Here is a 25,200-nt window from a genome sequence, read left to right as displayed (position 1 = left end):
CGGACGAAGGTGTAGCGACGCTATCACACAGAGGCCCTGCTGGGGCGGGAGGAGTGACACAGAACAGCAGGCGGGTCCACTACAGGAGGCGGTATAGTTAAGGCTACTCATTGCGGACAACAAGATAATCCCTCAGGGATCCATGAGAGATCACATGTTTTCACTTGAGTTTGTTTACATTCTTAAACCCCTAACATACCAAAGGACAACAGTAAACCAGCCAGTTGCTACCACAAAATAGCCTCTCTCAAACCATGAACCAACAGCAGTTACCACAACATCTCCACGTCAACCACCTACCACCCCATCTGTCCCGAGGACACATCAGGTCAGCCTAACCTAAGGCGAGTTTCCCTGAGGTCGAGAAGGAAACCCACAATGTGCCAGCTGAGTCACAAGGACCCTGCTTCTATTCTACCTGCGTTTCCTTCAGAGACCAGCGCTTGGATAAGAAAAGGTGGAGCCAAGTACTGCCACTCACACAGGTTGAAGCTTGTGAACTATAGTGAAACTGGGCAGTGTGTCAGGAATCTGAGGCTCTTGGCCTTTATTTTCATAAATATTTGATAACTTTAAAGGTACCCAATCTGTCTCAAAAGTTGGATTCCAATTCAGTTCCTGGAGACAGAAGGCCTTCGTTTGAATTCTGGCTTCACTAGGTACTAGCGTGACCTGGGAAAGAGACAAATCCCCCCAGTATAAAATAGAGGTAAACAGTATCTACTCAGAGGGCTACTGTGCGGATTAAACGAACTAATGACATATAAATTAAAGAGTGCTTGACCCATATCATAGTAAACATTAAGTGTGAGCTGCAGTAAACACATATAGTTATTGACAACTAGAGGCCCGGTGCACGAAATTCATGCACAGTGTGTGTGTGTGTGTGTGTGTGGGGGGGGGGCCCTCAGACCAGCCTGCACCCTCTCCAACCCGGGGTCCCTTGGGGATGTCCGACTGCCAGTTTAGACTCAATCCTGGCAATCGAGCCTAAACTGGCAGTCGGACATCCCTCTCACAATCTGGGACCGTTGGCTCCTAACTGCTCCCTGACTGCCAGCCTGGTCGCCCCCAACTGCCCCCCTGCCAGCCTGGTCATCCCTTACTGCGCCCCCTGCTGACCTGGTCGTCCCTAACTGCCCCCCTCTGCTGGCCTGGTTGCCCCTCATCGCCCCCCTGCTGGCCTGGTCGCCCCCAACTGTCCTGCTGCTGGCCTGGTTGCCCCCAACTGCCCCCTCCCTGCTGCCGGCCTGGTTGCCTCCAACTGCCCCCCTGCCGGCCTGGTCACCCCCAACTACCCTCCCCCCATTGGCCTTGTCGCCCCACACAGCCTGCTGTTTGGTCGTCCATCTGATTATTTCGGTTGTGATGGCCCCTGGCTTTTTATATATATTAGGATATGATCGTTTTCTAACATTTTTGTTCTAGCAGATCAGTTCTGGCTCTCTGTTAATTCTCAGAATGTTCAAGAACCTTTGGGAGAGGATATCAAATAACCAGGAGCAGCAACTCACTAAATTGAAGAGCAAACAATAGCAGAGTTATTTGACTCTAGAGCTCGTACACGCAATGATTCCTATTCTTGGGAAGTACAACTCTGAGTAAAAGGTCTCTGTAAGCAAGGCAGTGGTTTCATAAATGCTTATACATTCATGAGGGGTGTGAGCAGAGGGCTGGAGAGCCACATCTCAACTTGGGTGCTTGGACCTTCTGGCCTTGCACTTATAAGACTATGGAGATGGTAGCTATGCAGAAAATGGCCATAGAAGAACCACTAACACATGACCTCCTCTGGTGCCAGCCAGTGTCACTGGTTTACAGCAGCGGTCGCCAACCGGTGGTCCGCAGATCACTGCTGGTCTGTGAGGTCCGAAAGGTTGGCGACTGCTGCTTTAGGGGGCTTTTCAAAGCATTCTAAAGTATTAATATAACAAAAGACAGGAAAAAACAAGTCACAGAAAGATTATCATCTTAAAATATGTGGGAAGGCAATCCTATCTAATAAAAGAGAAACATGGTGATTAGCCGTACCTCTGCTACCCTTCCCATTGGCTAATCAGGGCGATATGCAAATTAACTGCCAGCCAAGATGGCGGCCGGCAGCCAGGCAGCTTGAAGCGAACATGAGGCTTGCTTGCTTCAATGATGGAGGAAGCCAACATTCCCCGCCTGCTGCTGCAGGCCTCTGAGCTTGCAGTTTGAAACATTGTTGCAAATATAGAAGCTAAACAAAACCCCAGAAACCTGCTTTCAGCCAGCTGGGATCTCACAGCTGGAGTTGAAACAGTGTTTCGATTACAGAACCCAAACAAACTAGATACCTGCTTTCAGCAGCGGAGGCCTAAGAGCTGGAGCCAAGCCTCAGAGCTAAAGCTGGCCCAGAATAAAAAAGAAAAAAAGAAAAAAAGGAGCGGTTGGGAGCTTCAGTCACCCGCCAGCCTGAAAACAGCCCTCAGCCCCTCACCCAGAATGGCCAGGCACCCCAGTGGGGACCCCCACCCTGAAGGGTGTGTGACCAGCTGCAAACAGCCATCATCCCCTCACCCAGACTGGCCAGGCACCCCAGTGGGGACCCTCACCCTGAAGGGTGTGTGACCAGCTGCAAACAGCCATCATTCCCTCATCCAGGCTGGCCAGGCACCCCAGTGGGGACCCCCACCCTGATCCAGGACACCCTTCAGGGCAAACCAGCCAGCTCCACCCGTGCACCAGGCCTCTATCCTATATAGTAAAAGGGTAATATGCCTCCCAGCACCGGGATCAGCGGAGCCGCGAGGCCTCCCGGCACCGGGATCAGTGTGATAGGGGGCAGCGCCCAAACCCCCTGATCGCCCTGCAGCTGTGTGTGTGACAGGGGGCAGGGCCACAACCTCCCTATCCGCCCTTCTCTGTTCGTGACAGGGGAAGGGGCCCCAACCCCCTGATCAGCCCTGCTCTGTGCCTGATAGGGGGAGCTCCCCAACCCCCTGATCGCCCTGCGGCTCTGTGTGTGACAGGGTGCGGCACCCCAACCCCCTAATCGGCCCTGCTCTGTGTGTGACAGGGTGCGGCGCCCCAACCCCCCCCGCCCCCCCTTGGGCTCTGCTCTGTGTGTGACGGGGTAGAGCCATAACCTCCCCATCAGCCCTGCCCTGAGTGTGACAGGGTGCAGCGCCCCAACCCCCTGATCCGCCCTGCTCTGTGTGTGACAGGGGGCGGTGCCCCAACTCCCCTATCGGCTCTACTCTGTGAGTGACAGGGGGGAGCTCCTCAACCCCGATCGGCCCTGCTCTGTGCGTGACAGGGTACGGAGCCCCAACCCCCCTGATGGGCCCTGCTCTGTGTATGAAAGGGGGCAGCGCTCCAACCCCCTGATTGGCCCTGCTCTGTGTGTGACAGGGGGTGGTGCCGCAACCTCCCCATCAACCCTGCCTTGAGTGTGACAGGGGGCGGTGCCCCAACCCCCCAATCAGCCCTACCCTGAGCGTGACTGAGGGTGGCATCGCAATCTCCCAATCTGCCCTGCTCTGTGCATGACAGGGGGAGGCGCCCCAACTCCCCAATCAGCCCTGCTCTGAGCCCTACCAGGGGCTGCACCTAGGGATTGGGCCTGCCCTCTGCCACCCGGGAGCAGGCCTAAGCCAGCAGGTCGTTATCTCCCGAGGGGTCCCAGACTGCGAGAGGGCACAGGCCGGGCTGAGGGACCGCCCCCCCCTCCCTCCCCCCCTCCCCGTGCACAAATTTTTGTGCACCGGAACTCTAGTAAATACGTAAGTACAATTACTTTTGAGCCCAAATTTGCCTCAATGCAGAAAAAGAGGCCTAAATATTTCTATTTATTATTTTAAAGCATAGTTTATAGAAGAGGACTGTGTTATATTATAGTCATACACTATTAAAATGTTAAATTAATCTTCTGACAAAGAACTTTCATTAAACTTCATTTTGGTCAATGATTTGTCTTACGGATTTAATAAAATTTTATGCTTCTGTTCGCAAGCAACAAAATGATAAATGCCATCTCCCTAGTCTGGAACTTAAAACACTTAACTAACCACTTGGGGTCTGGGCCTTCCTTCCTGAAAAGGTAGTATTGAATGGTCTGCGTGAGTATAAAGCATGATTGTTTCCTCTGAAAAACCAGAGCCTGGGTTCCTGTGGATTAGAGCAAGTGTTTTACTTAATTGCCATAAAAAGGCGCTTAGGGAATAGAGAAGGCGTTTGATTACTGAGTTACAAATCCAAAATAGCTGTGACTAGTGGAAATTGTGGGATAATTACTACAGTTCCATCTCATATAAAACTGTCCTTGATGTTCCTGTTCACAGTGTTAAACTATCCTGTCAGGTCCTTTTGGTACCATTCGGGTTGAGTCCCAGATAATCATACAGCAACTGCTATTTAACAGGAAACCACATTAAAATGCTACCGACGGTGCCTTAGCATCTGGCTAGTCATAAAGTGGAGTTCAAAAAGCCTCACTGAATGAACTGACTGAGATATTTCAGTATTTTTTAGATGAAATCATGAACACCTAGGGCTGTCTATTAACTTGCTTTACACTATAAGAATAGATTCTATTCCATTATTATTTCTAAGAAAATGTTCAATCTTTTCACTACTAGAGATGAACTAAAATAAGCACATGACTCACTTTCTTGATCTTAGGGAAAAAGTTACATAACAAAAACATTTTTATTCCAATGCTATTTATAAATTGTTGATTACTTTCAATCTTTGAAAGTAATCTCTCCTGATTACAAAAGATTTGCCAGTGGGTTTTTGGTTAATAGTGCTTCAAGTTTTATAAATGTTCTGTAAAGCTTCTTTTTATTTCTTTTCAAGATAACGTAACCAAACAGGAACACATCCACTAAAGCTAGGGTAGCCATGCTCCTAGCTCACTGGGACAAGTCCCTATTTACATCTGTTCCAGCTCTTCAACTCGTTTCCTCTTCTGCGCAAGTTCGTTTTGATGATAAATGTGAAGGTTAGCCTAAGGCTGGCTTAATTAAGGACTGTAAGCCTTAACAGCTCCTAAGCACAGTCCTGCACTCATCAGTGTGAGTACACAAAACTACATACTTACATGCTAACCGAAAACCAAGAAAATGTATTTTGTATAAAGCTAAAGCTTCCTCCTCTTTATCAACCAGGCCAACTAATTTTCAAAAACAAATTCTTGCGCTTGCAGAAAGACCTAATTTTCAGGATCCACAAGCTACACTCAGGATTACTATGAATTAACTTATTTAACGGAGAACACATTTTTAACTGTCAAACCAAATGTCCCTTGAATATTTTTAAGACTAAATCTATTTTATATATATTCCACAGTTTGATTCTACTAGTGATGAGAAATAGATGAGGCAGGGTACTGTCATCAATTCTTGATCCTATTATCACATCTATGCCAGAAAATTCTCCTATCAGCACTTAGCTTTAGTTGTGTCTGTGACTGGTGTCAAATATGTTGGTAAAATCTTGAAACTTCTTTTAGGCCTACTTGTACTTGACTATTCCCTTGGATTGGGCTCTAAACTGCATGAGGTCTGAGACTGAGCCTTACTTAACTTTGCTTCCTCCATGATGCTTAGGTATTATACTATTCTAGTAGACCACTCAAACACTATGAGTTGAAATGTAGCAAGGAGTATATAATGCTATTTGTGTGTTTTTTAATTATATATAGATACATTTTAATATATATTTTTTAACTGTTGACAGTATTATAGATCTCTTCTGCTTTTTCTTTGTTTTGTCCTTAATTGTGACGTATGGAAAAGAGCCTCTCCATTCTTTCTCTCATTCCAGAAATACTTACTCAACACCTACTATGTGCCAAGCACCAGCAATACAGACGTGAAAATGAAGTGCCTGTTCTCATGGAGCTTGCATTCTTGAGAGGTGTCTTAGAACCTCTCAGGGGATCCTGAAATCATTTTGGTGGGTTACACCAGCATTATTTCAAATGAACAAAAAATAATGAAACCGAACTTATCAGAGGACATCACACAAAGCAAGCTGTTTCCTTAACATTTTGTTTCAGTATTGTGTGTGCATAATGGGTATGATGTAAGTATTTCTTAGTTGGTCCAGGTTAAAACTGAGAAACACTGTTCTAGAAGGATCTGTGAGTTTCAGTTTAAATTTCACTTCATTTTATTTTTAATTAAAAATTCTTTTTTCAATTTCAGTTTACATTCTATATTAATTTTAATTAGTTTCAGGTGTACAGCATAGTGGTTAGACAATAAATCTCATTTTAAAGATTTCCCGCAAAGCTATAAAGCAAGTTAGACAACTTTGCTTTCATAAAATGTATGCATGCTTCCCATGTGTCAGGGACTCTGCTAGACACTGGCGATACAAGGATGATTAATTCACAGTCCTCATGCATAGGAACTCATTAAGAATGTAAACAGTCACAGTTTGATAGGTGTTAAAATGGAAATATGTGCATATATAGTAAATTAATAACTCATTTTTTTGAATGCCACTCTAAAATAAACCGCACTCTCACTTACTTTGTTTTTCGTAATGAGAACAGTCTATGTAAAATATGTAAATCACATTAGGGATGTTCAGGCAAATAATATGCCCAACATCACATAGAGTGGCTAAGCTATATAAATGGGACCCAGATTTCTTAGCCTTCACCTACTTTTGTTTTTATCACATATCTTGTTGTATCTATTTTCACACTAGAGGCCTGGTGCATGAAACTCGTGCACTAGGGTGGGGGGCAGGGGTGTCCTTCACCCAGCCAGTGCTCTCTCGAACTCTGGGACCCCTTGGGGAATAACCAGCAGTCAGACTTCCCTTTTGCAGTACAGGACCCCTTGCTCCTTACTGCCTGCATGCTTGCTGCTCCTTAGTGCTGCTGTGGAGGAGAGAGGCTCCAGCCACCGCCGCTGAACCCGGCTTCTAGCTGAGCAGCACTCCCTCTGTGGGAATGCACTGACCACCAGGGGGCAGCTCCTGTGTTGAGCGTCTGCCCCCTGGTTGTCAGTGTGCATCATAGTGACTGGGCATTTTGCCATAATGGTTGCTTAGGCTTTTATTATATAGACTAGAGGCCCGGTGCACGAAATTCATGCACAGGGGAGGGAGGACAGGTGTCCCTCAGCCTGGCATGCACCCTCTCCAATCTGGGACCCCTCAGAGGATGTCCTAAACCAGCAGTCGGACATCCCTCTGGCAATCCAGGACTACTGTCTCCTAACCACTCACCTGCCTGCCTGCCTAATGCCCCCAACTGCCCTCCCCTGCTGGCCTGGTCACCCCCAACTGCCCTCCCCTGCCAGCCTGGTCACCCCCAACGGCCTTCCCCTGCTGACCTGATCACCCCTAACCCCCTGCCAGCCTGATCCCACCCCTAACTGCTCTCCCCTGCCAGCCTGATCTTGCCCCTAACTGCCTCTGCCCCCACCACCATGGCTTTGTCCGGAAGGAAGTCAGACGTCGGAAGTTGGCCGGTTGACCTGGTCTAATTAGCATATTATCCTTTTATTAGTATAGATATGGCCTTGATTTTCTGTATACCATCTTTGTCTTTGTGGCATAGCCTGGAACCAGACCTCATGGATTTGTATCCTACCTCCTGCTTTTTAGCTGTGTGACCTTGGGAAGTTACTGAACAATTTCAGAATAAAATGGAGATCATTACTATTCATCATTTTTCACTTAAGTGTGAAATTATGGTGACCGCTAATGTTACATCACAAGTAAAAAGGAATAGCCATCACCAACCATTTACCTAAATTCCATGTAACATCCCCACCGGACCATTAATTTAGTGCTGTAGAGGTCTCCTGTTGTGGGAACTATAACTAACTCTCATATCTGAAGGAGAGAGAAAATCTAGGAGATATGTTCCTTCTGGGAACTAGAATTTCAACTGTATTTTCAACCAAACAACTCTTTTCATACTATTCAGTATAAACTAGAACACACTCAACAGCATGTACTGAGAACTGATGGAGACAGCTATCATTTAAATCCCTTATCTGGTGGTTCTTTGAATGTGTTGGACAATGGGCTAGAAATTACACTTAAACTATAGATACAAACCAATCTCAGGTTGTTTATTTTCATGATTTCTATAAATGTTTAAAGGCTTATAAATTAGTTCCATTAAGTTCATCTGGAAGAAAGGCTAAAGACCAGCTGTCAAGTCTAACACACAAGGGCAAAACAAGGCGGCACAATTAAGCCCAATGTTCCATATATTGTAGAGCTAGTGCCAAGCATACAACAGCCTGCCTTTACGGCTTCAATCTGGGTAGCGCTCTGTTCTCTGCAGGATAACACTCCAGATAAAATGAAGAGATTCCAAAGATCAAGTCACTACATGCTCCAACTGCTGAAAGTACACAAATGGGAGCTCCTTAGCTTCCATAAACCTTCAAATAACAACAGCTAACACTTTCTAGTGCTTATCATATGACAAGTACCAGGCTACGAATTTTACGTAAATCGATTAATATGATCCTTACAATAACCCTATCTACACTAATAAAAGAGAAACATGGTAATTGGCGTACGACCGCTACCCTTTTCATTGGCTAATCAGTGAGATATGCAAATTAACTGTCAGCCAAGATGGCCGCCGGCAGCCAGGCAGCTTGAAACTAACATGAGGCTTGCTTGCCTCAGTGACGGAGGATCGTTGGAGGAAACCAACGTTCCCCGCCTGTGGCTGCAGGCCTCTGAGCGGGCAGTTTAAGAAACATTGTAATGAATACCACCGGACTTCAGCCAGCAGATTCGCAACATTGTAAGCAAAGGCCAGAAACCTACTTTCAGCATGGAGGCCTAAGAGCTGGAGCCAAGCCTCAAGCTAAAGCTGGCCCAGAATAAAAAAAAAAGGAAAAAAGGAGCGGTTGGGAACTTCAGTCACTCCCAGCCTGAAAACAGCCCTCAGCCCCTCACCCAGACTGGCCAGGCACCTCAGTGGGGACCCCCACCCTGATCCAGGACACCCTTCAGGGCAAACCAGCCGGCCCCTCCCATGCACCAGGCCTCTACCCTATATAGTAAAAGGGTAATATGCCTCCCAGCACCGGGATCAGCGTGACAGGGGGCAGCGCCCAAACCCCCTGATCGCCCTGCGGCTCTGTGTGTGACAGGGGGCGGGGCCCCAACCCCCTGAGCAGCCCTGCTCTGTGCCTGATAGGGGGGAGTTCCCCAACACCCCCCCCACGGGCCCTGCTCTGTGTGTCATGGGGTAGAGCCATAACCTCCCCATCGGCCCTGCCCTGAGTGTGAGAGTGGCGGCGCCCCAACCCCCTGATCGGCCCTGCTCTGTGGGTGATAGAGGGCGGTGCCCCAACCCCCTGATGGGCCCTGTTCTGTGCGTGACAGGGGGTGGCGCCGCAACCTCCCCATCGATCCTGCCTTGAGTGTGACAGGGGACGGTGCCCCAACCCCCCAATCAGCCCTACCCTGAGCGTGACTGAGGGTGGCATCGCAACCTCCCAATCTGCCCTGCTCTGTGCATGACAGGGCAGCACCCCAACTCCCCAATCGGTCCTGCTCTGAGCCTGACCAGGGGCTGCACCTAGGGATTGGGCCTGCACTCTGCCACCCGGGAGCAGGCCTAAGCCAGCAGGTCGTTATCTCCCGAGGGGTCCCAGACTGCGAGAGGGCACAGGCCGGGCTGAGGGACCCCCCCTCCCCCCCGAGTGCACAAATTTTTGTGCACCGGGCCTCTAGTCCTATATAATAATCTTATCATCCTATCTAATAAAAGAGAAACATGGTAATTAGCTGTACATCCGCTACCCTTCCCATTGGCTAATCAGGGCGATATGCAAATTAACTGCCAGCCAAGATGGTGGCCGGCAGCCAGGCAGCTTGAAGCGAACATGAGGCTTGCTTGCTTCAGTGACGGAGGACTCCAATGTTCCCCGCCTGCCACTGCCGGCCTCTGAGCTTGCAGTGTGAAACACTGTTACAAATATAGAAGCTAAACAAAACCCCAGAAACCTGCTTTCAGCCAGCCGGGATCTCAGAGCTGGAGTTGAAACAGTGTTTTGATTATAGAACCCAAACAAACCAGATACCTGCTTTCAGCAGTCGAGGCCTAAGAGCTGGAGCCAGAGCTAAAGCTGGCCCAGAATTAAAAAAAAAAGAAAAAAAGGAGCGGTTGGGAGCTTCAGTCACTCGCCAGCCTGAAAACAGCCCTCAGCCCCTCACCCAGAATGGCCAGGCACCCCAGTGGGGACCCCCACCCTGAAGGGTGTGTGACCAGCTGCAAACAGCCATCATTCCCTCGTCCAGGCTGGCCAGGCACCCCAGTGGGGATCCCCACTCTGATCCAGGACACCCTTCAGGGCAAACCAGCCGGCCCCCACCTGTGCACCAGGCCTCAATCCTATATAGTAAAAGGGTAATATGCCTCCCAGCACTGGGATCAGTGGAGCCACGAGGCCTCCCAGCACCGGGATCAGCGTGACAGGGGGCAGCGCCCAAACCCCCTGATCGCCCTGCGGCTCTGTGTGTGACAGGGGGCAGGGCCACAACCTCCATATCCGCCCTGCTCTGTGACAGGGGGGAGTGCCCCAACTCCCCTATTGGCCCTACTCTGTGAGTGACAGGAGGGAGCTCCTCAACCCCCTGATCGGCCCTGCTCTGTGCATGACAGGGTATGGAGCCCCAACCCCCCTGATGGGCCCTGCTCTGTGACATGGGGCAGCGCCCCAACCCCCTGATTGGCCCTGCTCTGTGTGTGACAGGGGGTGGCGCCACAACCTCCCCGTCGACCCTGCCTTGAGTGTGACAGGGGGCGATGCCCCAACCCCCCAATTGGCCCTACCTTGAGCGTGACTAAGGGTGGCATTGCAACCTCCCGATCCGCCCTGCTCTGTGCATGACAGGGGGCGGCGCCCCAACTCCCCAATTGGCCCTGCTCTGAGCCCAACCAGGGGCTGCACCTAGGGATTGGGCCTGCCCTCTGCCACCCGGGAGCAGGCCTAAGCCAGCAGGTCGTTATCTCCCGAGGGGTCCCAGACTGTGAGAGGGCACAGGCCGGGCTGAGGGACCTCCCCGCCCAGTGCACAAATTTTTGTGCACCGCGCCTCTAGTATATAATAAAAGGGCAATATGCAAATTGACCCAACAGCGGAACAACTGGTCACTATGATGCACACTGACCACCAGGAGCAGATGCTCAACACAGGAGCTGCCCCCTGGTGGTCAGTGTGCTCCCTCAGCGGGGAGTGCCACTCAGCCACAAGTGGGGAGCGGGCCTAAGCTGTCAGTCGGACATCTCCGGGCTGCTAAAGGGCGCAGCCAGGCTGAGGGGCCCCTCTCCCCTGCCAGTGCATGGGCCTCTAGTGAGTTAGATAAGCTACTATTTACACTTTTGAAAGGGACAGAGGCATAGAGAAGTTAAGTAACTTTCCCAAGGTCACACAACTAAAAAGCAGGAGGTAGGATACAAATCCATGAGGTCTGGTTCCAGGCTATGCCACAAAGACAAAGAACTGCATTACATTACTACTGATCCTTGAACGACTCAGCTTTGAACTGCACGGGTCCACTTCTATGCAGATTTTTCTCAAATAATACACTGGAAAATTTTTTTGGAGATTTGCAACAATTAAAAAAACAACAACTCACAGGCGAACCACATAGCCTAGAAATATTGAAAAAGGTGTGCCACAAATGCGTAAAATATGTGTACATGTTATTTTAATATCTTTTCTCTAGCTTACTTTATTGTAAGAATACAGTTTATTATACATATAACATACAGAATGTGTTAACCAACTCTTTCTGGTATTGGTAAGGGTTCCATCAATGGTAGGATACTAGTAGTTAAGTTTCTGGAGAGTCAAAAGTTATATGCAGATTTCCAACTGCATAGGGGGGCGGTGCCCCTCACCCTCGTGTTGTTCAGGGGTCAACTGTACTTACAACAGATTTCCGACAGCAGGCTGGACGGGGAGGAGGTCGAGTACAGCTTCTTGCTGCCTGTGCCTTGGTCATGACTGTCACATTGCTATTCCTGCTCTGAACAGTGCAGATAGCTGGGGGCTCCTACAGGTGAGCAGCCAGCCAGAGAGAGGCTGAAACACCTACACCACTGCTGGTGTCAGCGGCTGCTTCTGCACCCTCCAGCCAACAGCAGCCATGAACTCGGTGGCACCGTGGGAAAGGACCTGCTTTAGGTGACAGGTGCTCGGGAACGTCAGCTGAGTCCAACAAACCTTTAAAGAGTAATTGCTATGTATCTTGCTTGCGTTTTGGTTAGTCTTTTAAAAGTAATATAGTATGTTTCTGAAGAAGGTGATTAAAAAGGACACAAACCTCTAGTTTGAGAGCAGAGTACATTACGGTGGATGGTAAATGGAGTTCATATTAAAGGATCCCACTCATTTTCTTCAGTTCAAATGCATGAGGACTGGATAAAACAGCAGATTCCTACACTGACTGAATAGAGGAGAGCTGATGAGGCAGGAGGCAGCAGTGACAATTCTGAGCGAGAAGTCCCTGCACAGGAGAGAGGATGGGATCCACACAGAGTGGATGGCTTGCCCTCAGTTAAGGACACGGGTGATTCAGTCCATCCCACGTTATAGGAGGGAGGGCAGACTATAGCAGGACAGTGGTGGTGGGAGAATGGAAGATTCTCTTCAAATGCCTCCCCCAGCCCACCCTTTAGGGAAATCAGCAGGGAGAGCATCCGCTCAGAGTGAGGACGGGCAGAGGGTGAAACACGCAGCTGTCGGGGAGAGTGGAAGTCAGCTGGCCAGGGAAGGAAGCGTTGCTGATAGCCTTCAGGGGCCCGCAGGGGTTTGCAGTCACGATTTTCAAGCGATGGCCAGTACAGCTGCGTATTTCTCCAGCTGCACCCAGCCCCTGAGATGTAGAGACAGTTCAACTGTACCAGGGTCCCCAGGCTCAGACATAGCGGGAATGATTATGATGGCAGACAACCGGCTCGAACTTAGAGAGGGGAGGCATAAGGGAGTGATTAAGGAAACTGGCCACGTGACTATGGGGAATGGCAGACTGGCAGGCTGGCGACCCATCTGGAGGCAGAATTCCTTCTACCTGAGGGGGCCTCAGTCTTTCCTCTGAAGGTGTTCAACCTGATTGGATGAGGCCCACCTGCATTGTGGAGGATAGTCTGCTCTACTCAAAGTCTGGTTTACATGTTAATCCACAAAAAACTACCTTCACAGCAACGTCTGGACTGGTGTTCGACTAAAAACTGGTACTAGATTGACTTAGTCAAGTGGACATAAAATGAACCATCACAGAAGCAGGAATTTTTTTGTTACTGCTCATTCATGAGTTCCAGAGCGCACAGGGTGGAAGTTAGTTTAGAGAGGGTGTAAGTGTAGGACAAATAGAGAAACAGCACTTTCCAGGGATGGGAGGAGGAGAGACGCATTGTGGCGGTGAAGGGCCCAGATTTCAGTGTCAGAACTCTACCACTTATGGCACGATTCTGAGCAGGTTCTCCAACTGCTCCGTTTCATCATCTTAAAAAGGGACAATAATATAAAGAAATGGTTTAGGGCCGTGGTTGGCAAACTGAGGCTCGCAAGCCACATGCAGCTCTTTGGCCCCGTGAGTGTGGCTCTTCCACAAAATACCGTGTGCGGGCGCATGTACAGTGCGATTGCAACTTCGTGGCCCACGCGCAGAAGTCGGTTTTCGGCCTGGGCGAGTCTATTTTGAAGAAGTATTGTTGATATTTGGCTCTGTTGACTAATGAGTTTGCCGACCACTGGTTTAGTGCAATGGCTGGCATGAAGAAATCACACAGAAATGGTAGCTCTCATTATTATGGGAAGACTCACTATTGTAAATCTGTCAATTCTCCCAAAAATTATTCGTAAATTTAATGTCATTACACTTAAAATTGCAGTGAGTGTTTTGAGAAATTGATTCTAAATTTTATTTGAAAAATGAATGAGATAAAGAAAATTCTGAAAGAGAGTAAGAGAAACCTCCATCACCAGCTGTCAAAACACACTAGAATACTGTAATTAAACACCTGATGAAGGTGCAGGAAGAAGCAAAGAAATAGAAAGTCAAGAAATAGACTTAGATTGTGCGGGTCATTTACTGTGGGCTAAATGTGGCCCGTGCTTCCAATTAACAAGGGGCGCAATGGGTCATGCACTGAACAGTGTAGGCACGATTGGCCTTCCACTTGGGAACAAACACAGGCCATTTGTATCATTTTAGATGTGGGGAAGCCTTTCTAGGGACGACATGAGCTGAAAGGTCATAAACAACAGTTTTGACCACATGCAATTTTAAATTTCTGTAAAGCAAAGGACACTATAACACACCTAACAAGCTTAATGGGGGATTTTAACTTACTTTCTGTCATTTCATAATTTATGTGCTTGGCTGTACTTGTCTTCATTTTACATTTGTCTTTTTTGTTTTCTCTCTTACCTCATATGGACTATATTTCCTCTGCTGTTTCCCCTCTAGATCTGACTTTATCCCAACAATACTTACACTTACGTGAAAAAAAATCACACACACACTCTAATAGACTTTTCCAATACCAACAAGAACCAATTGTATCTACTGGGTTATCACTGTGTCGGGCTGCTGGATGCTTCTGTCTCCTCCCTCCCCAAGGCCTGGTCCATATAACTCTTCGAAGAGTAATTCTGGGCACATTCTTAGGCCACATATCCATTAGGCTGTATCTATATTAAACAAGTACGGCTGCCCACGGCTGCCTCTTTTATACTGTCCCCACCTTCCTCAGGTTCTTGAGTCACCGGTTACCGCCCCAAAGGCGCCTGACACGTCTATGCGGTCTGCGCAGACACCGGGAAGCTGGAGCATTCTGCGGCAATGGCTCCCTCCAACAGTCTGCAGCTGATGCTGTTTATTAGGCTTTGTGAGGAGTCAGCTTTTGTTCCCTTGTAGTAACTTTTTGCCTGTGTTTTTCTGGATTTCTGCTTTCTCCTTGAAATTTGAAAGTTAAACCAGGCTTTGGTGGAATGTTCCTAACGCTAAAACAGTCTGTCTAGCGCTTTTGGAGATCAACACTGACCCTTCTACTCAGGGTTCTGAGAGCCTTTCTAAATCTTGCTGTTTTCTCTTTAGTTTCCAATCCGTTTGTTCAGTAACTCCTTCCGGCTGTAGTTTAAATTCGGCAATGGTGCCTTTCAGCTTTGTGGAATGTATCCTCATCTCAGACTGTTCCTGTCTGGGTACTGCCTGCTGCATTTTCAATGATCTCATTAATCTACTTGAGACTATAATTCAGAAACCCCCCTAAAAACATCTTGTTTCTTGCTGTACTTAAGAGGCATGTGGCCCGACTAATCCGTTCAATTGCTTACTCTGTACCTGGAACATTCCTTCCCTGGACATCCACATGGCGCAGCCCTTCCACCTTTCGGGATGCTGCCTGGGGAGGCCTTTCTCAGCCACTCTACTTGAAACTGTGGTGGAAACTGCGCCACCATCCTGACCGCCACTGCCTTCCCTTTTTCCTGTGTCATGTCCTCTGGAGCCCTCCTGTCACTCAATATCCCATATATCTTATTTATTAAGCTTATTCTGTTAATAGAGGGCCCAGATACATGAGTTGGGCATTAACTTATTTAACTATTTGCATGTATTTTCTGGGTAAATATTTCAAAAAGCAAAAAAAAAATAAATAAAATAAATAAAATAAATCCTACTTTTATCCCTGGGAAGAGGGATATTTTAGAAAAGATGCCATTCTTTCCAAGTTAACTTATAGGTTTAATGCAATTCCAATTTAAAAATAATTTATGGGCTATTGGGTGTATCTACCCAGAAGAACTGAAAACAGGGACTTGGAAGAGATATCTGTACACTTATGTTCACAGTAGTATTATTCACAGTAGCCAAAAGGCGGAAGTAGCCCAAATGTACACTGATAAGTAAATGGCTAAACAAAATGTGTATATACATATAATGGGATAAATATTATTCAGTCTTAAAAAGAATGGAAGCTGACACATGCTACAACATGGATGAGCCTTGAGGACACTATGCAAAGTGAAATAAGCTAGGAAAAGACAACTGTACAATTCCACTTGTATGAGGTATCTAGTCAAACTGAGAGACAGAAAGCAGAACAGAGGTGACCAGGAGTTGAGGGAAAGAGGAAATTGGGAGTTGTTTAATGGATATAGAGTTTCAGTTTTGCAAAATGAGAAATTTCTGGCGATTGGGGCACAACAGTGTGAATAGAACACACACTACTGAACTATACAGCAAAAACGGGTAAGATGGTAAACTTTATGTGTTTTTTAACACAATTTAAGAAAATAAAAAGATTTAAAAATGTACTGTTTTCAGAGAGCCTTATAAAGTATTCATAGAAAAGGAAGTGAATAACAGTCAAGAAAACTTGGGAATATTAATCAAAGGAAACTGGCCTAGCCACATACTAAGATATATTGTGAAACTGTAACAATTAAAATAGTGTAGTGATGAGTAGCTGCAACAATTCTGTCTGGGCAAGAATTTAGTATGATAAGGATGACATCACAATTTAGTGAGGAAAGGCTTTTATTTCAAACTAGAGGCTTGATGCCTGAAATTTGTGCAAGGGGCTAGGCCAGTGATGGCGAACCTTTTGAGCTCGGCGTGTCAGCATTTTGAAAAACCTTAACTTAACTCTGGTGCCGTGCCACATATAGAAATTTTTTGATATTTGCAACCATAGTAAAACAAAGATTTATATTTTTGATATTTATTTTATATATTTAAATGCCATTTAACAAAGAAAAATTAACCAAAAAAATGAGTTTGCATGTCACCTCTGACATGCATGACATAGGTTCGCCATCACTGGGCTAGGCCCTCGCAGCCCTGGCTTCATCCGGAAGGATGTCCTGAAGGTTGTTTGGCTCTCCAGTCTAATCAGCATATTAAGCTTTTATTATTATAGATAATGTGGGCTCAATTAATTAATTTGTGAGTTAATGTTTTGGCGTTAGGGAATCATCACAGTCATCTACCAATACACAATCTGGATACATTGAAGCAAAATTATTTTCATGTATCTCATTTCCCTCTATTATTTTTCTGCTTTCCTTATACTTTAAGATGATTTTGGCAGGCTTCCCTTTGAATTCTATTAACCAACTGGGTGACACTTAATAATGCTGCTTTTTAAAATTTAAAAAGTCTTGCAGAAAATCTGACAGTCAACAAATGCTAAGTACACCCTGTCTTAAGAAAAATCCATTTAACAAAAGAAATCACCTAAAATGGTAGGCTCTTCCTGGTACTGAAAAATATTTAACTTCCAAGTTTCATTCAATTCTATTTTATTAACTTTATCCGTCACCAGTGTGACCTTGGGATTGACACACACTATGCACCGCAGGCTGAAGGGCCTGTAATCACCAACATGCTTGGACCCTTCACGTCTGCGTATTTGCCAGTCACAAAAGGTTTCCATACATTACTTTCTGGACATTTCAAAATTTCCATTTTAAGTTAACATTTATTCCATGCCAAGTCAAGGGACTGTAAAAGGGAACACTGGACATACCGGGGTTTACAAAATACCTTTCATAGATGCTGTGGAGGCAGAACGACTCCCTAGGACAGTGATGGCGAACCTATGACACGCATGTCAGAGGTGACACGCGAACTCATTTTTTTGGTTGATTTTTCTTTGTTAAATGGCATTTAAATGTATAAAAGAAATATCAAAAATATAAGTCTTTGTTTTACTATGGTTGCAAATATCAAAAAATTTCTATGTGTGACACGGCACCAGAGTTAAGTTAGGGTTTTTCAAAATGCTGACACGCTGAGCTCAAAAGGTTCGCCATCACTGGCCTAGGATGTCGACACTCTAGTGCCCAGACCTGTGAACATGTCACCTGATGTGCAAAGGGACGTAGCCGATGTAATTAAAGTTAGAGACCTTCAGACAAGATGATCCTGGAGTATCCTCTCGGGTCCCATCTAATTACAGGAGCCATTAAAAGCAGAGAGCTTTCTCTGGGTGGGGGCAGAACAGATGCGGCCGGAGGGGAAGGCGGACACGTTGGAAGCGTGAGGAGGACTCACTGCACTTTGCTGGTTTGGAGATGAAGAACGCAGGCCCTGGCCTCTCCTCCGCTGGCCCCAGGCCGCCCACGAGGCCTCAGCCTGTTCTCCCCGCGTTGGGGCTACATCACCGTGGCACGGCCCCGGGGAACAGGGAAGAGCAAGAAACCGGAGAATGAGGAACGAGGAAATGAAGTGGACAGGCAAATGCAGTTCCTCAATTCAGTCCCCTTCATTCCAAAAGCCCTGGTGGCCACAGGGGCTCCTCACCAGGCAGGAGAGGCCTCTGAGATGCCCTCCCACCCTGCGGGCCTATCAGTCCAGTGCACACACACTCCTTTTTTGGTGTGTGTATGGGGGGACTCCCCTGGAGCCCCAGGTGAAATATAAAAATAGATGAACGCAGATACCAGAACCGGGACGCAGGCAGCAAGGAATGTCTGTGTCTTACAACCGCAAGCCACAGTTCTCGCCAGCCCGAGTGACCCTGGGGCAGGCTTCTCCTAGAGCCAGGCTGGCTGACACTGTCCTTTCAGCCCCAGACCGGAGCAGTGACAGCCCAGCCCACGGGCCTTCTGACCCACAGAAGTGTGAGATAATAACTTGGCTACGTTTCTGGCAGTTTGTTATTGCAGCAATGGAAAACACATACAGAGAGTGAATTCTTTCCTCATTTAATCTAAACCAAAAAATAAAAATAAAGATACTGCCATGGATAATTAGGAGGACAGATTTATGACTGTCCTCTTTTTTAATTTAGCTGGACTCATGAGTCAGTTTCTACGTCAAGTGGTGGAAATGGTTCTGGCCCAAGATGCATACTTGGTACAAGAAGGTTAAGACTAGTTTCTACTAACTAGTTAATCCATGTAAAATTCAGGAACTGACAATGTTTTCGGAAAGATTATGTTCCAAGGAATGACTAAGATCCAACTTCAAAGAGTAAACGGATTAAAAACATTTCCTTAGCCTAGTCCCATGATGCTTAAAAAAACACACAAAAATACTGACAAAGAAGAATATTTGATATTTTTTCTCATATTCCCATGATCCTCCCCCTTTCATTTGGTCGCCCTACTCCAATAATAAAAGCTAGAATCCAGCAGTGCACTAAGTACAAGAAAAAAATACAGACATAGGTATTTGGCACAAACAGAAGGGAGATCAGATGACCTCTTCATGCTATTTCAGTATTGACACCACCACTGATAAAACTGCCTAATTAAAATCCCACTCGATGGTAAATATTTACTTACAGAACTCCTTATAGTGACAGGCCCTGTTGTAGACACTGGCGACAGTAAGATGCTATTAAGAAACTCAGTCTAGTGCAGCGGTTCTCAACCTGTGGGTCGCGACCCCTTTGGGGGGGGGGTCAAACGACCCTTTCACAGGGGTCGCCTAAGACCATCAGAAAACACATATATAATTACATATTGTTTTGTGATTAATCACTATGCTTTAATTATGTTCAATTTGTGACAATGAAATTGGGAGTCACCACATGAGGAACTGTGTTAAAGGGTCGGGGCATTAGGAAGGGTGAGAACCACTGGTCTAGTGGGATCACAGAATCACAAAACATGCAGTGATCGAGATAGAAAGTACACCTAGGACAGAGAAGTTTACCCACGTCTGATGAAGAAAGGCTAAGCTACAGCCAGGAGCAGGAGGTTGCAGCTGATCATTTTTGAAACAGGACATTTCAGACAGCAGGACTAGCATGTACAAAGGTACTGAGGTGTGCACTCGTTCAGAACAGCTTGCCTGGAAAACTGAAAAATTTCATTGTGTGAGCATAAAGTGTACAGGGTGTGTGGGAACTGTGGGGGGTTGGTAAGTAGTTACATCATAAGTCAGGTAGGTGTTACATCATAAAGGGCATTGGACTGTATCCTGTAGGTGAATTTTAAGCACAAGAATGACACACAATCACTTATGGTTCAGAAGGATCCCTTGGGTAACAGAGGGAAGATGTGTTAAGACGAAGTAATACCAAAAAATGACACTAGTAAGAAGGCTATTATATTACGCAGAGATAATTTGAACTTGAGAAGCAACAGTGGAAATGATCAGGTAACCACTTGAAAGAATACTCAGAGGCAGTCCAGCTTCGAGGCCACCATCTTAGAGGAATGGCTGGGGAGGAGAGAGGATGGGGGCGGAATAAAAAAAAAAGAATACTCAGAAAATAAAGTACGTGATGGACATCATAGGTCCCGGCTAACTGCCTTTCCAGCTCCCTGCCTTCCTCCCCAGAACTGGGGAAAGCTAGAGAGCCAGGCGACCCGTCCTGCTTCCTCCGTCCCACGCGACAGCTGTGGACCGTCTCTGGGAGAGCCCTGCCTATGGAAAGGAGAGGTGCAGGCAGAGAGGCCCCTCACCTGTCTGCCTTCACATCCCGCTGCACAGGGCTGGTATCTGTGGGGCTACGAGCGTCATTTTACAACAGCAGAGTGGAAGGTGGTAGTCCTGGTCCTGGATGACACGCGAGCTGCTGACCTAGCCCAGGATCTGTTTACTTGTGGACTTAAGATCATTATCCTTCCAGTTTAAGCCACCGATTATCAAGCTGTTACTTTCAGACAAAATCAACCAAAGCAAAACCGAGACAGGGCCTGGTGACTTAACTGATTGTTTATTTGCAATAGAGAGGAACTTAGTTTTATTCCCAGGGTTCTGGCTTGGGAAACTAAGCTAGTCACAGAAATAAAATTACAACAGAGAGGTTTGGGGGTGCTGGAGCAAAGGGGAAGGGTCTAAGGCGAGAAAGGTGGGGAGGGAAAAGGCTGTTACTGAACATATTGCTCCAGAGATTATGGAATCATTCAGGCGAAGGGTATGTTCAGATGAGCCTGGAACACATGCAGAAAGCCTGCCTTTGACCTGCTGAGGTGTGGGAGTCAGATCCTATCACACCTGCAGGACCTCACACTCTCCTGTGAGGTCTCTAATGGAGGCCCGGGTGGTGAGGCGACTGGGGGTGGGGGGCAAAAGAATGGAGAGCAGACCAAAATGTCCTTATTTGAAGAGTTCTAGAAAGTGTGTTTATTTTCTATTAAGACTTTGAAGATGTACAGATACTATTTAAAAACAGGAAGAATATCAATAAAAATATATTAAAAAATAAAAACAGGAAGAACATTGTTTATTGACAACCTACAAACATCACCACAGGACTGCCTATGCTTATTTTATAAAAAGTCATTAGTAGCCACGAAAATATGAAAAGCACATAATCGGGAACTACGACAAATGAAGAGTCTGTGTTTGAGCGACTACACCCGAGACTGTCCCAGCAACTGACATTGATCTGAATCACCCGCTTTACAATGTAGGCCAGTCAACCGGGAGTATGTGAATCGCCTCATTCCCAAGACTCAGAAAATAACTCCAGGACATGTTTTATTGGTGGCAGGTTACCCCAAAGTACAAAGAGAAACATAATCACTGAGAAGGTGGCAAGCAATCGTTTACAGCCCGTGTAGGAGGCGGTGAGCTCAGGAGGCTGACGCTCCTCCTCCAGAGAGGAAGGTAATACAGGTGATCCTCAGACGCCTGCGCACGGGCCGAGCTACAGGAGGAAAGAAAGACCAGCAGCTCCCAATCTGGCCAACAGGAGCAGGTGACAGTCTCACAGACAAGAAGCCCCTAGACCAGCCGTGGGCAAACTACGGCCCGGCCCGTTTGAAACGAATAAAACTAAAAAAAAAAAAAAAAGACCGTACCCTTTTATGTCATGATGTTTACTTTGAATTTATATTAGTTCACACAAACACTCCATCCATGCTTTTGTTCCGGCCCTCCGGTCCAGTTTAAGAACCCATTGTGGCCCTCGAGTCAAAAAGTTTGCCCACCTCTGCTAGACACAGTGATTACTAGCGCCCGTTTACAACAGAAGACGGCATCCTCACCAACGGGTCCACGGGAGCAGGGAGCGCTACCAGCGATAAAGGATATGCCCTGGACACCCAGCAAAAAGGCCTCCAAATCCAATACGGACTGGGGCAGCGCGAGTACAATAGACACAGATGTGTACCTAACCCATTGGTCTTAATTCTAAAGCCAACTCTGATCATGCTGCCCGACTACAACTTTAAGTGGGTCCCCCTGGTTCACAGACCCGCCCCCCCCCTTCATCCCAGCCCCAAACTAAGAAAAGTTCTAATCAAACTTTCTCCTTTCATGTACCTACACTTGTTATTCTGGACCAACTGCTATTTCCCAAACCAACCTGTGCTTCCTGCTCCTGCATTTCCCCAGCCTCCAGGTCCCCCGTACCTTTCAGCGTTTCCTGATCCTGCAGCCTCGGGGAGCCCCTCCTGAACTTCTTGTTATAACAGCTCTTATCCAAGTCGTGCTGCTCTATTCTGAATTGTCACTACTACTGTACCTCTTCTGTGATATTCTGAATTCCTTAAAAAAGGACAACTGATGCATTTTTGTGACTTCTATAGGGTCACACTTGCTAACGGAAGATTGCTGACTTAGTGACATAAAACCATCACAAGCGGAAGCCCCCCAAAGAACACACAAAAGCAAGTTTACTGGAAGCCTAACAATTCAACTCTCGACCATTTTGGTAAGCAGTCATCTGCTGCTTCTCCTGTGGACAGGGCAGAGCAATCTATAAGAAATGAAAACTGGGGATCAGCAGAGAAGAGGATGCATCAGGCTGCGCCTGCAACTCCCAGCCCCTCCCTGGCTCTAGTCACCTGGGCAGGCTTCACTCACCCTTGGCTCTACCTGCTTCCTCTGCACAAAGGTGACGTGAGGAACAAGCTCTTTGTTGATCAGTTCACAGTAGTAATCTCTTAGACTGTTCCTCCCTTTAAAATACAGTGGTTTCGGCCCTAGCGGGTTTGGCTCAGTGGCTAGAGCCCCGGTCTGTGTCCTGAAGGGTCCTGGGTTCGATTCCGGTCAAGGGCACATGCGTGGGGCGTGCAGGGGCAGCCAATCAATGATTCTCCCTCCTCACTGATGTTTCTCTCTCTATCCCTCTCCCTTCCTCTCCGAAATCAATGAGAACAATACACACACACACACACACACACACACACACACACACATAGATACCTACTAAGCGCCAAGGGTAGGTCATGAAGAAGAAAAAAAAGTTTAAATCTAGAGAGTTATTTCTTAACCAGTGACACAGGCCAAACCCCGACACGGGCCGTTTCCCCAGGATCTCCGGTTCCGATTCCCTTCCCTGTAATCGTGGGATCATGTCCCGCGCTTCTCGGCACGTCAGCCTCCGGGGCCCTCCGTGAACTCAACGGAGACCCCCTCGGGTCCCGGGCCCGCCCTGCGCCGCTCCCGGGGCGGGGGGGGGGGGGGGGGGGCGGCGGAGGTGGGCCGCCTCCCTTCCCCCCAGGATGTGACTCGCAGGCGGTGCCAGGGAAGGAGAAGTTCACACCTGCGGCTGGAACCCAGACGTCTGGCCTCGAGGGCTTCGGTTCCGGTTCCGTCAGCCAACCCAAGTAACGAGGGGACTTCCACGGGCGCACGCGCAGCGGACCTCAGTGACCTCAGGAGAACCAAGCCCGCGTCCCACGGCGCCCATCGCGCCCCCCGGGGCCTCCAGCGCACATCCCAGGCCCGCGGGCCGAGCGCGTCCAGAAGGCCGAGCGCGCGGGCTCCCCAAGGGGGGTGACCCGACGGGCGCTCCCCGCCCCCCGCCCGCCCGGGGTCAGCGAGGCACCTGTGGCACCCGGGACCGTGGCCTCCAAAGAGCTCAGCGGGGCCGCCGTCTCCTCACCGTTAGCCCCGGGCAGCTCCGCCGGGCAGCTCGGGGGAGACCGGCTCGGACCCCGACGGCGGGGACTGCCGGGCTGTCGGCGGGGCTGCGAGTTCTGAAGACGTGGACGTGGGGAGGGAGAGGTGGGGCCCGGCCGACCCGGGGAGCCGGCGACCGAGGGGGGGCCCTGCGGTGCGAGTCGGGGTCGGACCCGCGACGGGAGCTCTGCAGGAAGGACATGCCCCTCGGCCAGGTGCCGGGCCCGGGGCCGGGGTCCGAGCCGGGCGGGGGCCGGGAGGGAGAGACATTCACGTCGACCCGAGCCTGGGCCGAAGCCTCGAGGGTGAGAGGAGCCCCCCTCCCCTCCACTCCCCTCCCCCACCCGGGAGCAAGCGGGGGGCCGGGGGCCGAGCCGCGCGGGGAGCGGGCCGGCCGCACTCACCATGTCGTACACGTTGAGCACCACCAACTGGTTGGCCCCCATCCTCCTGCCCGCGGCCGCCGCCTCGCCCCCCAGCCGCTCGGTCTCCGCGGGGCCGAGGCCGCTCCGCCCCGCCCCGCGGCCGCCTCAGGGCCGGAGCCGGGCCCTAAGCGCGCAGCCCGGCCCGCGGCAGCCGGCGCTGGAGCATCGGGAGGCCGGGCCGCTCCAGGGCGCCGCGGACAAGACCTCCGTGCCGACGGGGCCAACTGCTGGCTGCCCGCTCGGGCTCAGGCGCCTCCCCCGGGCGGCAGACACGTGGGGGAGGGCGGGGCCAGGCGAGGGGCGGGCGCCGGGAGCTCCGAGGGCGGAGCCGGCCCGGCGCCCGAGCTGAGCCCGCCTGCGCTTCTCTTTCCGCAGCCGCACCTCGGACCTAAAATGGCGCAGCCGCCGCGTTCCCTCCACCTCGGGGAGCGGAGTTCCGGGAAAACTACAGTTACCAGCATGCAGTGGGGTTCACCCGCTGCGTGCGTAGGCGCGGAGGCGGAGTCTCAACAATTACGGCCCTTCGTCGAGGTGTTCTTTCCAGGCCTTGACTACAACTTCCAGCATGCTGCGCGGGTCCCGACCCTATCAGACTAGGGCTTCTCTGGAGACTACAGTTCCCAGCATGCAGTGCTTGGGAATCTGCGAATGATCTTTTGCGGCCCGCCCTTGGCTGCCGGGTGAGGTCCTCGATATTCGAACCGTTTTCATTGGTTCTGCTGATGATGGTTTTGTCGCGTTGAGCCTGGTGAAGATAACGAAATGTGGCAAAAGACCGCAGCAATGACCTTGTTTTCCAAATCCCATTTTTTTTTTTTTTTCAAGGGGCGGGGGTGGGGAATAGAGGAAGGCGGGTTTCTGGTGGTGGGTGAGGTGTAACATACATCCAGCTAATCCTCAATGTGGAATTTTACGTTTTATGAAATTGTCCTGACGAAATGAGACTCAGGTTAGCCCAAGCCTAGCACACAGTTGGTGCTTTTTGCAT

General features: G+C 48.8%; 1 protein-coding gene and 1 long non-coding RNA gene across 5 annotated transcripts in view; both read right to left on the bottom strand.

Moving 5' to 3' along the window:
- DESI2 (desumoylating isopeptidase 2) overlaps positions 1–24,583 on the bottom strand; it is a 42,216-nt gene extending 17,633 nt beyond the window's left edge. For 2 of the 3 annotated variants that reach the window (XR_004975007.1, XM_036354688.1), the window contains exon 1: positions 24,192–24,560. Coding sequence is in view for 2 of the 3 variants with exons in the window: in XM_036354688.1 (XP_036210581.1) it covers positions 24,192–24,233 (42 nt within the window). In the remaining variant the exon portion in view is untranslated. Of the gene's footprint in view, positions 1–24,191 lie in introns of all 3 variants that reach the window. The other variant, XM_036354689.1, reaches the window with a different exon arrangement.
- Positions 21,031–23,338, bottom strand: LOC118678757. 2 transcript variants are annotated; one of them, XR_004975009.1, is made up of 3 exons: positions 22,747–23,338; positions 22,294–22,639; positions 21,031–21,586 (listed from the first exon to the last, which is right to left on the bottom strand). It is a non-coding gene; the product is annotated as an uncharacterized LOC118678757 (long non-coding RNA). The 2 variants fall into 2 exon arrangements; XR_004975008.1 differs by having other exon boundaries at positions 22,294–23,338.
- Positions 24,584–25,200: the final 617 nt, after the last annotated feature.

Source organism: Myotis myotis, unplaced genomic scaffold (genome assembly GCF_014108235.1).
Source record: "Myotis myotis isolate mMyoMyo1 unplaced genomic scaffold, mMyoMyo1.p scaffold_m19_p_21, whole genome shotgun sequence".
NCBI classification, from domain to species: Eukaryota; Metazoa; Chordata; class Mammalia; order Chiroptera; family Vespertilionidae; genus Myotis; species Myotis myotis.
Note: the sequence above shows the minus strand (reverse complement) of the source record. Positions and strands in the feature narration are given on the sequence as shown.